This window comes from Saprolegnia parasitica (genome assembly GCF_000151545.1).
Source record: "Saprolegnia parasitica CBS 223.65 unplaced genomic scaffold supercont2.87, whole genome shotgun sequence".
Taxonomy (NCBI): Eukaryota; Oomycota; class Saprolegniomycetes; order Saprolegniales; family Saprolegniaceae; genus Saprolegnia; species Saprolegnia parasitica.
Genome location: NW_012156481.1, coordinates 120,440 through 131,916, shown reverse-complemented (window position 1 = coordinate 131,916; position 11,477 = coordinate 120,440). Strand labels below are relative to the sequence as shown.

At 59.0% G+C, this 11,477-nt stretch overlaps 6 protein-coding genes across 6 annotated transcripts; 4 read left to right on the top strand and 2 right to left on the bottom strand.

Moving 5' to 3' along the window:
- Positions 1-648: 648 nt before the first annotated feature.
- On the top strand, positions 649-1,754 carry SPRG_21084 (hypothetical protein; the record flags this gene model as incomplete). Its single annotated transcript, XM_012351855.1, has 7 exons — positions 649-751; positions 797-963; positions 1,012-1,074; positions 1,119-1,225; positions 1,284-1,368; positions 1,415-1,545; positions 1,592-1,754. Exons 1-7 carry the CDS (start codon positions 685-687, stop codon positions 1,752-1,754), a joined length of 783 nt encoding a protein of 260 aa, XP_012207245.1. The 5' UTR covers positions 649-684.
- Positions 1,755-2,033: 279 nt separating this feature from the next.
- SPRG_12085 (hypothetical protein) lies at positions 2,034-3,172 on the bottom strand (the record flags this gene model as incomplete). Its single annotated transcript, XM_012351850.1, has 3 exons — positions 2,034-2,927; positions 2,978-3,017; positions 3,065-3,172. The coding sequence occupies 3 exons, from the start codon at positions 3,170-3,172 to the stop codon at positions 2,092-2,094; spliced, it is 984 nt and encodes a 327-aa protein (XP_012207240.1). The 3' UTR covers positions 2,034-2,091.
- Positions 3,173-3,565: 393 nt separating this feature from the next.
- On the top strand, positions 3,566-4,822 carry SPRG_12084 (hypothetical protein; the record flags this gene model as incomplete). The annotated part of the gene is made up of 5 exons (XM_012351849.1): positions 3,566-3,580; positions 3,630-3,713; positions 3,769-3,858; positions 3,904-3,955; positions 4,020-4,822. The coding sequence occupies 5 exons, from the start codon at positions 3,566-3,568 to the stop codon at positions 4,820-4,822; spliced, it is 1,044 nt and encodes a 347-aa protein (XP_012207239.1).
- On the bottom strand, positions 4,806-7,779 carry SPRG_12083 (hypothetical protein). Its single transcript, XM_012351848.1, has 14 exons — positions 7,364-7,779; positions 7,184-7,319; positions 7,055-7,142; positions 6,844-7,009; positions 6,702-6,796; positions 6,484-6,643; positions 6,232-6,438; positions 6,071-6,181; positions 5,953-6,027; positions 5,757-5,909; positions 5,618-5,706; positions 5,281-5,572; positions 5,102-5,225; positions 4,806-5,049 (listed from the first exon to the last, which is right to left on the bottom strand). The coding sequence occupies exons 1-13, from the start codon at positions 7,769-7,771 to the stop codon at positions 5,175-5,177; spliced, it is 2,031 nt and encodes a 676-aa protein (XP_012207238.1). The 5' UTR covers positions 7,772-7,779; the 3' UTR covers positions 4,806-5,049; positions 5,102-5,174.
- Positions 7,780-8,412: 633 nt separating this feature from the next.
- SPRG_12082 (RuvB-like 2) lies at positions 8,413-9,899 on the top strand (the record flags this gene model as incomplete). The annotated part of the gene is made up of 4 exons (XM_012351847.1): positions 8,413-8,415; positions 8,459-8,953; positions 9,001-9,126; positions 9,180-9,899. 4 exons carry the CDS (start codon positions 8,413-8,415, stop codon positions 9,897-9,899), a joined length of 1,344 nt encoding a protein of 447 aa, XP_012207237.1.
- A 284-nt stretch (positions 9,900-10,183) lies between these two features.
- Positions 10,184-11,153, top strand: SPRG_12081 (hypothetical protein). Its single transcript, XM_012351846.1, has one exon. The coding sequence runs from the start codon at positions 10,223-10,225 to the stop codon at positions 11,096-11,098; it is 876 nt and encodes a 291-aa protein (XP_012207236.1). The 5' UTR covers positions 10,184-10,222; the 3' UTR covers positions 11,099-11,153.
- Positions 11,154-11,477: the final 324 nt, after the last annotated feature.

Genomic DNA, 11,477 nt, shown 5'->3' with positions numbered 1-11,477 from the left:
GCGTTGAAGCGCCTCCGGAAGGGCTCGCCAGTCTATCCGGATATCGAAGTGCCACGCATGGCATGACAAGGTGTACAACACGAGAGGACATGTGCATAGTAGCAGACAATTTGACAATATTACACATGCGATAGTATTGCATGCGTTGTCGCTGCACTTCTACTCATTAGGATGTGGTACGTCCAGAGAGCCACACCCCCTTCATAGAGGAGAACCGTACCAAGGACATGTCCATGGCTGCAGGAACAACATCCAAGGCGGGCTGTACATGCCACGAAAACGATGGCTAGCCTGGGATTCGAACCGTTGGTCATGAACAGATCTTCCTGAGCAGACAGAAAATGATGCTGGGAGATGTTGGATAGCGTTTTCAACGGTGCGATTTTTTTTCTGGCTCCTTCTTTACTAGTACACTCTCGACCACCCCGTGTACCTTGGTTATCGAATGGAGTACGCGGCGTGATTCAGCAGCATGAGCGCGGTAGTATTATTTCTGTTGGCGTTCTGGATTGAATTCCAGTGTTTCCAAATCCAGTTTCACCAAATGCGTTACCGCCTTTCTTGATTCTACGTTGGATTGGTCGATTATGTATTTTGAATGTCACCAATCATTCGTAAGCAAAGTCACCGGACCTTTTGGCCAATCTCGTGCGAGTTGCGCTGAACTTGGAATCGAACAGGCCGATGGACGTGGACCTGCGGCAGAAGTTTGAGTTTCTCTGCCAGATCAATGAGCTCGAGGCCGCGATGGGTACATGCGCCGCAGGTTGACGCTCTATATGCATGCTGTGTCTAGCGCTCCTCCATACGCTCAATGCCATGGGCATCGAGCTCCAGCCCTCGGACCGCGAGCATCTTCGGTTCGTCTTTGCCGTGCTCCGCGACAGAGTCCGCAAGGTCTCGGACCGCGTCGACGACCTGCCGAGCCAGCACGACGAGACGCTCGAGATGTATGACCGCGTGGTACGCCGGCCATACAGTTCGCCATGGCCTTACCTCGCGTCGCGCTAGATGGAGGACGTCACGCCGTTTGGCTCGCTCCAGCATGAGCACCGCCTTCACATTACGATCCAAGTGCGTAGCTGAGCGAAGGTATTCTGACGTGACTCTTTGCCTAGTACATTGTAGCGCCGATGCACTGGCATGTCGCGGCCGATTCGACGGCCCGCTTCGTCATGCCTCTCGACTACCGAACGCTCCTCTCGCCGTACATGGAGCCCTCAGTGTACGTCCTGCTCCTCCTTTGATGGACAGTGCGTCTTTGACGCAGGCTCACTGTGTAGGCCCGACGCTGTGCGCCAGCACGCCGCGTGCTTTCGCAAGGCTGTCGGACGCGTCCTCAAGGCGACGGGGCCAGCGCTGGTCGAGGTAAGTCTCTCTTCTCGGGAGGAACCACTTGAGACTTTGTTCATAGCTCAAGGATCTCTGCATCAAGTACCCGGTCCTGTCGTTCCAGCGCAACACGATCCGGTTCTTGAACCGCGCCGAGGACCACTTGCTCGGCGGCGACGCGATCGACGACACGCTCAACGACACCAATGGCCGGTACGCGTTCGAAGCCACTGAACGTTCATATTGCACGCCTTATTAGCACGTGCTTGGCACCTGTCGAGCTCTTTATGTTGCCCGACACGCGCTATTCCAACAACTGGATGGCGCTCGACGAAAGCATGAACAGCCTCCCTGGTGCAATGCTTTACGTAACTCCTGCGGCGGAGGCGCCGCCCGTTAAACCGGAGCCTCGGGAGATCTAACGCCCGTGAACGCGAGACATGCTTTTTGACTGCGCTATCTCCCCTCGCATCGAACCGCTGCACGCTCGTGGCATTCCTTTTCCACCGGATACAGAGGGGCTCGAGGTTGATCTCTTCTTTGAGCGTGGACCATCGTCGCAGCTTGTGGATGGCATTCCAGTTGGACCGTTGGCGTCAATCGGGCCTTCTTGCAGCATGTTCCTCTATGCATCGAGACGACATCACGGAGCTCCGAACGATCGCCAAATCCAGTCGACACAGCCGCTATGTAGTAGGTCGTCTGGTTACTCTAGTAGTTATTAGTAGTTAGTCGAGTGGTCTCTGCAGCGACTAGACTTTAAACGAGGAACGCGCCCATCGTTGGGTGCGCTCGCTTGCGCGCGATAAAGACATTCATGGGGCGGCCGTGGTCCGTGTCGAGCACAACCTTGTCGACGAGGATCTCAAAGCAGTCTTCAAACCGACTGCGAAGCTCGCCCAGCTTGAGAATGTCCGAGATCTGGCTCGGGTGCGCCCAGCGCCACGGACTCCCATCGGGCGGCGCGCAAAAATGCATCCAGCCGACGACGCCGCCCACCGGAACTAAAGCGCGGATCACCGCAAAGAGTCGTCGGTTCAAGAAGCGGCAGCCATAAACACACTGGATCGGTCCCCATGCGTGCTGTGAGAAAGGCCCGACGCGGTTGAGGTCCATCTTGAGAAAGTCCACGACCTTGTCAACGCCACGACGGGATGCGAACGCGAGGCCCTTCTTGCGGCCGCTGCGGTTGTCGTTGACGCCGATGAACCGGTTAGAGAGGTCCGGTTGCGGTGCAACCGCGAGGACTTCTTCAGCGAAATACACAATGTCGCGGCCCGACCCACACGCGAGGTCGATCACAGCGGCTGTCGGGTCGGCCTTCAAACCAACGACGACCGGCACGAGCTCGAAGAGGAGGGCGTTGGGCGACCAGAGCCGCGGTTGCGGGAAGAGTGGCGTCTGCGCACCGACGAGGGCAAGGGCGTTGGCTTCGGCTGCAATGTCGTCCGAGTCGACAATGTAGAAAGCGAGGCGACGCCACGGCAACTGCTGGACTCGAATCGTCTCGGAGAGGAACCAGTCGACTTGGACCTGCGCCTTTGACCTGTCGCGCGGGCAGAGGAGGCCAAAGGCAGCTTGCCGCGCCGGGTACTCTACGGCAGTGACGGGATCGAATCCAACAAAAGCTGGAGAGCGCACGCACCGTGGCAGCGCGCTTTCTGAGCCGACCATGGAATCGGCACCTAAGTGCAATTTGAGTTGCGAGTGAGAAACAACACCAAGAGCCTACCGCGCGGTCACAAGTAAGCACGTAGCGCTGCTCGGCCTCTTCGCGCAGGTCCAGGAGGCAGAGTCCGGACGTGCGCCAGTACGCGAGCGATGGGGCCTCGATGACCATCTCCGAAGTCACGTTTCGCTTTTGGCGCGGGAGTCCATCACACCATTTCAACATTGTAATCGAAAATACGTGATATAGTGCTATTTGATGTGTGCATCGTATTAGCGTTGTCGAATACGGAGCGAAGAATGTGCTTGTTGAGGACTGCCTGTGTGTACCGTATCTCTATTGGCTATGTATGCATTGTGATAAGACCTCCTTTCTTCGCATGTCGTCGCAAGGTGGCGTCGAAATGTGCATTCAATGAGAATAGTGTTATCACCTGGCAGAACTATGCGTATGCAATAGTGTTCTTGAAAATAGTGTGTGTGCAACCGATTTGCGATCTCCGGATATTCTTCACCAACAACCGGATGATCTTGCGCATTCGCAATCTTGCGCTCGTGTGTCACGATGGCCCGCTGCAAGGTACGGTTGCCGCCGACGTCGAGGCGGGCATGGCAGTCGAATCGAGTAGACGCGTCTTGCATGCAAGAGCTTGGACGAGCTCATGGAGCCGCTCCACCTCGCCCAATGCGCCAAGTGCCATCGCCCGATCCACGTAGTACTACGTCCATCGTCCTCGTCGTCATCCATGCCCATGAGCCTGGCTGTAGAAGGCGCACATCGACCGGCACATGCAGCAATGCAACGTACGCCACCATGCGCCACCACGGGCGAGTGACATCCAAAGCGCTGCAACGCAGGTGTGCATGCCAGGCTCGAAACAGACCGCCAACGACACCTTCTAGCTTGCGTCGCCGCACGAACAAGATGCGAGCCCTTCGTTCGTGCCCAACAGCGGTATGTAGGCAACCCTTCGAGTTCGCCTCGTGCTTGCGTGTGTGCATGTTCATATGGGTGCTAGGCGAAACGTTTCCAGTGCTCTTGCCCATGCACGAGCTAAAGGCGCTGGCCTTTACGCCGCCATCGCGGCCCAACCTCCACACGACGCTGCAAGTCGAGGCGACGCGGCAGATCCTCTTTGGACAAACCACGGTCGCCAAGCGAAAGCTGCCAAAAGGCGAGAAACCACCGACACCAAAGCGCCACCACGTGGCAACGCTCCCTGCCAGCACGCCGGCCAAGCCCGCACTTCCGCGCATCAAGCCAGTGACTCTGACCGCCCAAGCCCAGAGTGGTGCTTTGTCTACCAAGCCAGCGACCAAGCCTGATGCTAAACGTGGACAGAAGACATCCCCCCGACCACAAACGACATTGGCTACAATCGCACCCGCGAAGGCGAGACTGTCCAAGAAGGCACGGACAGTGTCGCCCAAGGTGGTGCGCGTACCACCGAGTGCACCACGCAAAGCGATGCCGCCGTCCAAGGCCGCCATGCCGCGCTCGGTCGGGCGTGTCGTGCCGCCGCCGCTTCTGGCCTTCCCCAAGCACGTTGGTTTACTGCCGCCAACACCGGTGGGGATACTTCCCCGTTTGCTATCGCCTACGATGTCTCTCACGCCCCACAAGAAGACACCACGCACAACATTTCGCCCTGAGCTGCTCCACCGCGCGTACACGGCCCTCCCAACCCTTCTGTCGTGGAGCCAGGACGACCCCGACATGATTCAAATGCCCCCGTCGCTGGCCGCATCCTCGCCACCCAATACGCCGTCGTCGCGGTCGTCGGACCTCCTTCTCCAAACCCTCTTGTTGCAAGATATATAGTCGGTGTTTCAACTGCCTCACCGACTTAAAGCTCTTCTTCGGTGATTTCGGCCCGCGGCTTTTTCTTGAGCTTCTTCTTGAGCTTCTTGGGCTTCGGCGCGGCCTCGGGCGGCGCCTCGATCGACTCGACGTACTTTTGGAATGTCTCAATGTCCTTGTCCTTGGGGTTGATCTCGATAAACTCCTTGCACATTCGGAGCGCCTCGTCTTGGATGTCCGAGAGGAGCCTAGTTGCATGATGGATGTCCCTCTTCCTGCAGCCCAAGGACGGTATCGTACTGCTTGGAGATGGGCAGGTCGCGGTCTGGCTGGCGGTCCGCGATCGCGAGCGCGCCGTGGTACCGCATGTAGCTCAGCGCGAGGTTCTTGACGATGCTTTTTTCGGGTACGAAATGCAGTAAATCTACAAAATGCAAAAAATAAACAATAAAGCAGGCGCTGGGGACGGATCCAAGTACGGGCATGGCGATGTGGTAGATGCCGTCGAGCGCATGGACAATGTCGCGCATGCCAAAGAGGTAGTCGTCGATCTCGTCAAAGGTCGTGTCTTTCCCGAGCTTGGCGGACGTTTCGACCCAGTGCTGGAGGTGGTGGAGCGCACGCTGGTAGAGTCCGTCGTAGTAGATCTTGCGTGCGACAAACTCCCACGACCCGGACGGGTATTGCGCCGCGTTGGCCAAGGGAAACGTCGTATTGTACATCTTCCACACTTGCTTGACGTCCTTGTTCCATTTCGAGATCGATGGCATCCTAATCGTTGTGTTCGTGGACGGGGGATAGTATCAAAATATCAACTTTTTCTGCTCGTGGATCTTCCACAGCATCCCGTGCGGCGTGACATAAAACCCGTTGTAGTAGCCGTCTTTGCCGAGCGCCGATTCGTTCTATCAAAATCTATATATGTATCAACTTGATACATGACTACACGTCGTACCACTGCATGGAGGTCGAGGTACATGGAGGTTGGGAACGTGTACATGTTCTGCATCACAAAGCGGCGCATGAGCTGCTCAAAGCCCTTGCTGCCGCGCTCGGTGGACACGCCTTGCAGCAGCTGCGGGAACGTTACGCCGGGGTACAGCGCGTGCTACCTCGATACATTGATACACAGACAATACACGGCCGCGTACCTGGCGCTGGAACCAATGGTACGGCATGAGCTGAAAGTTGAGGTGCATGACGTCCGGCCGCTTCTGCTCGCACTCCTATACCATCGGTCGCGCCCTCGCGCAATCAAGACGAGCGTACTTGAAGGTACCGGACGCTGTTCCAGTTGATGTCCGTGTACGAAAGCAGGATCGCGTTGGGCGGCAGCGTGTCAAGGAGCGCGTTGCCGTATGCGGCAATGACATTCCCTTTCTACCACACAAGAGATCGACGATGCATTCCGCGAGCTCTTGCGATCGCACCTTGGCGTGGTTGGCCGTCGGGTACTGGGCGCTGAGCTGCATGTAGATCAGTCCGAGCGCCGAGACAACCGCGCCGGCCCTGGCGAGGAAAGCAAACACTTTGGCGTTGAGACTTGCGTGCATGCGCGCGAGCCCGAGCCCGAGGAAGATGGCGATCACCAGATTCGGTTGCATCCAAAACCGGCTGTGGATCGCGCGCGGTAGCGGCTACGATCGCCAATCAGCCTGCATCCATCGAGTTGGTCGACGTACGAGGTACAGCGGCAGGTTCGAGAGCGCGTGGAAGCACACGACGTAGTGCAAGAGGCACAGTAAGAGCAAGTCGTCGAGAGCCTTTTGCTCGGGCGCGCTCCCGAGCGCCGCCTCGATCGGTGCAGCGTCATTCTCGCGCCGTTCCATGTCGGCCGGATCACTAGTACGTATATGTCTTGTCATGAACAAATGTGTTGTGCACATCAAGAGATGCGTACAAGCGCCAGAGCCCGTAGAGAGCAAGGATGAAGCCAATGCCAATAAACTGCTCGCGGGCGTCGTGGAGGTACACCAGCATGCGCTCGATCGGCGTCTAGAGCGCATGTTTCAGCGCTCCTGCCATAGAGACGAGGAACAGACCTCGGTGAGGTTGGTCTTGACGGGCGAGAGCTTGAACGTGCCGTACTCTTCGCGCACGAGGTGGCGGAGGAGCCCCATCCACGACGACGCATTGCCCCACGAGCCTTTGCGCGGCGTCGACGCTACCTCCATCATGTGCAGATACGGCGTCAAGCCCGCAAGGAACCTACGGGACGGTTCAAGCCACCGCACCGTCGAACGCAGAACGTACAAGGCTGCGAAGAGAACAATGTGGTAGAAGCGAAAGACGCATCGGCCGTGCCAGAGCACCCAGAGCACCATGGGGATCTCAAACAAAACTAGAAGAAAGGTAGAAACCAGATAAGGTCGCGAGACGTACTCGCCGTGTGCTGGTTGGACATGGCGAGACCACACACGAGCGCGCCGAGCGCGGCCACCCACGGGCTCTGCGTCCGGCGGAAGATCGCGCAGAGGACAAAGAGCAAGCCGCACAGGAGGTTGTTAAGGGCAAAGACCTAGCTCGTGGACTGACGCATGGAGGACAAGGTGGTGAACGTACCTCGGCCCCGACGGCGTACTCCCACGTCAACGGTGCAAATGCGTACATGAGGCCGGCGGCGATGGCCGCGAGCCCGTGCGTCTTGTTGCTGTAGAGATAGACGAAGTGGGCGATGCAGCCCGCCGCCAGCGCTGCGTACGTTGCGTTCAGGACATTGGCCGTGTACGCAGGTGGCAGCTCCAGCCATTTCTGGTCGAGCACGGCGCGGAGGAGGAGGAGGTACAGCGGGTACCCTGGCGGGTGCGCGACGCCACCGCCGGCGATGCAGGCTTCGGCCACGAGCTCGCCGCTGTCGCCGCCCGCGACGCTCGGAAAGGCCGTTGCGACGTAGATCGGGAGTGCGACTGCGACGGTCGCCGCGGCGGGCCACAGATCCCGCACCCCGACGTTCGAGCCCAACTTGGCCATTTTGCAACTGCGATCCTCTGCACCCGAATCGGTTCAACCGTCGAAATACGGTAATCAAAATATCGAAGCCAGCGCAACCTTCGATATTTCGAAGCGATGGACCGACACGGACGACTCTCAGCAACCAGCGCCGTCGACCTTGCTAGCACGCGCGCGCCACTGCATCGTTGCCATCTCTTCGTCTTCCACACCAAGCGCAGGCTCGACGCTAGCGTCGCGGAGCGATTTAAGGGTGCGTTCGCCTAGGCGGAGTGCGAAGGGCACACAATGGCGAGGAGGAAGTTGGTAGGCCAAGAGCTTAGTGGTATCAGCTGTGAGCTGAGCGGTGGAGGCCAAGTGCCCACGAGGTCCAAAGCTCTTGAACGCGTAAATGGTTGGTGCTTGGGGCAATGGGGCGCTCCGGAGGTCGGAGGTCCGAGGAGTGGACGGAGTTGCAGCGCTATGACATGCGGTGGTGCCATCACGTTGCCGTCGTCGTAAGGATGCTGCAAGCCGATGCGGCCATCGGCGAGCAGCTCGTCGTAGCATTGGCTCGAGGCGGTGGAAGATACGCATCCGGATACTGCTTCTGGAAATTTCGGACATTTTGATTGGAACTGCATTCGATAAAAATCCAACCACAGAAATCCGACAAAAAGCTCATGGTACCGGCGGCCATCGCGATCTTCTGGCTCATGCGCAGCGTAGAGCGTGAAGACGACAACCGAGGTCCGTGACATCACGCGCATCGAGCGCATCGGCGCCCACTCGCACATCCGCGGCCTCGGCCTCGACGATGCGCTCGAGCCGCGCAACGTCAGCCAGGGCATGGTCGGGCAGACCGAGGCGCGCAAGGCCGCGGGCATCGTCCTGCGCATGATCGAAGAAGGCAAGATTGCCGGCCGCGCGATCCTGCTCGCGGGCAAGCCGGGCACGGGCAAGACGGCGATTGCGATGGGCATTGCGCAGGCGCTGGGCGAAGATACGCCGTTCACGACGATTGCCGGTAGCGAGGTCTTCTCGCTCGAGATGAGCAAGACCGAGGCGCTCACGCAGGCGTTCCGCCGCTCGATCGGCATCCGCATCATGGAAGAAACCGAGATCATCGAAGGCGAAGTCGTTGAAATCCAAGTCGACACGCCGACGGGGTCGGTCGGCGACAAGGTCGGCCGCCTCACGCTCCGCACCACCGAGATGGAGACTGTCTATGACCTTGGCACCAAGATGATCGACCAGCTCACAAAGGAAAGATCGAGGCCGGCGACGTCATTACGATCAACAAGGAGAGCGGCAAGATCTCCAAGCTCGGCCGGTCGTTCACGCGCTCCAAGGACTATGATGCCATGGGTCCCCAGACGCGCTTCGTCCAGTGCCCCGTACGCGTCTCCTCTGTCATCTTGCATGCGATCTCATGAATACCGTGGAATAGGAGGGTGAGCTGCAGAAGCGCAAGGAAGTGGTCCATGTCGTGAGCCTTCACGAGATTGACGTCATCAACTCGCGTTCGCAGGGCTTCCTCGCCCTCTTTGCCGGCGACACGGGCGAGATCAAGGACGAGGTCCGCGAGCAGATTGACACCAAGGTCAACGAGTGGCGCGAGGAAGGCAAGGCGACCATTGTGCCGGGTGTCCTCTTCATTGACGAAGTGCACATGCTCGACATCGAGTGCTTCTCGTGGCTCAACCGCGCGCTCGAGTCGGACCTGGCGCCCGTGCTCATCATCGCGACGAACCGCGGGATCACGCGCATCCGCGGCACCAACTACAAGAGCCCGCACGGCATTCCGATCGACCTCCTCGACCGGCTCATGATCATCTCGACCAAGCCGTACAGCGAGGCGGACGTGGGCAAGATCCTCAACATTCGCTGCGAAGAGGAAGACGTCGAGATGACGGACGACGCCAAAGACCTCCTCACGCGCATCGCGATGGAGACGAGTCTCCGGTATGCGATCCACATCATCATGACGGCGTCGCTTGTCTGCACGAAGCGCAAGGGCACCGAGGTCGACGTCGCCGACATCAAGAAGGTCTACTCGCTCTTTGTGGACGTGAAGCGCTCGACGCAGTTCCTCATGGAGTACCAGCATGAATTCATGTTCAACGAGATCAACGACGACGACGACGACGAGGACCAAGACATGGCGTAAAGCAACCCCACCTTATTCTGTAGCCTTGTGTCTTTGTTGGCTACACCGATACGGGACGCCACCGTTGACGACGTCCATTCTAGTCCACTTGGCTCTCTTCTACCGGAGTCGAGCAGGCTCGGTAGACTCGCCGCATGGTCTTGCCGAGCAAAACCCTACCCCCGCTCAGATCTGATGTTTTGAAAATGCATAAAAACGATGTCGGGGATCGGTTTTATAGGTGAAATTGCGTGCAAGTGTTTAGCGTGGGTTGAACGCGTTTATGGAGAGGTAAAAGAAGCAGACTGACGTGGCGTGGGCGAGTTTTGAAAATCTTGGCGACGATGGAAGCCGCGCGACAGACTATTGCGGCGATCGAGGCCGATGCCAAGGACGGCCATGGCGGCCTCGCGCTCTTCATCATTGACCCGCAAGTTGACTTCCACCCGGGCGGCTCGCTGGCGATCCCGACGGCCAACGACGACGCCGAGCGCACGGCGGCCTTTATCCGCAAGCATATGACTGCGATCACGCAGCTCGTCATTACGCTCGACTCGCACCAGCGCCTCCACATCGCCCATGGCGTCTTCTGGAAGAACGTCGACGGAGCGTCGCCGGCGCCGTTTACGCTCATCACGTCCGAGGACGTGGCGAACGGCAAGTGGTCGCCGCGGGCGCCCGAGCTGCAGGCGTACGCGTACGAGTACACCAAGGCGCTCGAGGCCGGTGGCCGCTTCACGCTCTGCATTTGGCCCGAGCACTGCATCATTGGCACGAAGGGCCAGGCGATCGTCGATGCCGTGCATACCGCGGCGCTCGAATGGTCCCGCGTGAGCCGTCGCCCGATCACGTACGTGCACAAGGGCAGCAACTGCTACACCGAGCACTACTCGGCGCTTCGTGCGGACGTCGAGCTGCCGCACGACCCCGAGACGTCGCTCAACGTCGGCCTCATCGACGCGCTCAAGACCGCTGGCGTCGTCGCCGTGTGTGGCCAAGCGCTCTCGCACTGCGTCAACTTTACGGTCCGCGACCTTGTCGAGCACTGGCCGGCGGGCCGTGCCAGCGACATTGCAATCTTGACCGACTGCACGTCGCCCGTCCCGGGCTTTGAGGCGAGCGGTGTCGACTTTGTCGCCGACATGGGCAAGCGCGGTGTGCGCTTCCTCAACTCGACCAGCGATGCGCTCCTCTTGCGCTCGCCGCGCAAGAAGGTCTAATACCGTCGACGACGACTCTGCATATAAAGAATACGCTCAATGATAGTACTCGCCGTTATGTGCATTTCCTACGAGCACGGCAGGAGGCGCGGCGCATGCAGCTGGCGCGCCACAGTGGTCCAGTCGTAGAGATAAAGCGTCACGAGACGCAGAAGCACCGTGTTCGGGTCCGGGTGGCCGCGCACGGTCTCGAGCGTGCCGACCGCCTCTTTCTTGATCACGTAGTAAAACAGCTCCCGGTGGATTCCGCGGTCTGGCTGCTTGTAGAGCTTGACACTGCGCTTGGCGGCGTTGAGGGCAGCCGCCAGCGTCGCCCTCGGCGCCGACGGGTGCCGCCGCTGGAGGTGAAGAATCTCCGCCTCCGACGCTCGGTGCAAGA

What these genes read in the sequence shown, in the direction of transcription:
- SPRG_12081 (XM_012351846.1), top strand. Translation starts at nt 10,223, where the DNA reads ATGGAAGCCGCGCGACAGACTATTGCGGCGATCGAGGCCGATGCCAAG.
- SPRG_12083 (XM_012351848.1), bottom strand. Translation starts at nt 7,771, where the DNA reads ATGGCCAAGTTGGGCTCGAACGTCGGGGTGCGGGATCTGTGGCCCGCC. An exon ending in GTCCAACCAGCACACGGCGA is followed by an intron (nt 7,143 to 7,183) that starts GTACGTCTCGCG and finishes CCTTTCTTCTAG; the next exon opens with TTTTGTTTGAGATCCCCATG. An exon ending in ACCTCGACCTCCATGCAGTG is followed by an intron (nt 5,707 to 5,756) that starts GTACGACGTGTA and finishes AGATTTTGATAG; the next exon opens with AACGAATCGGCGCTCGGCAA.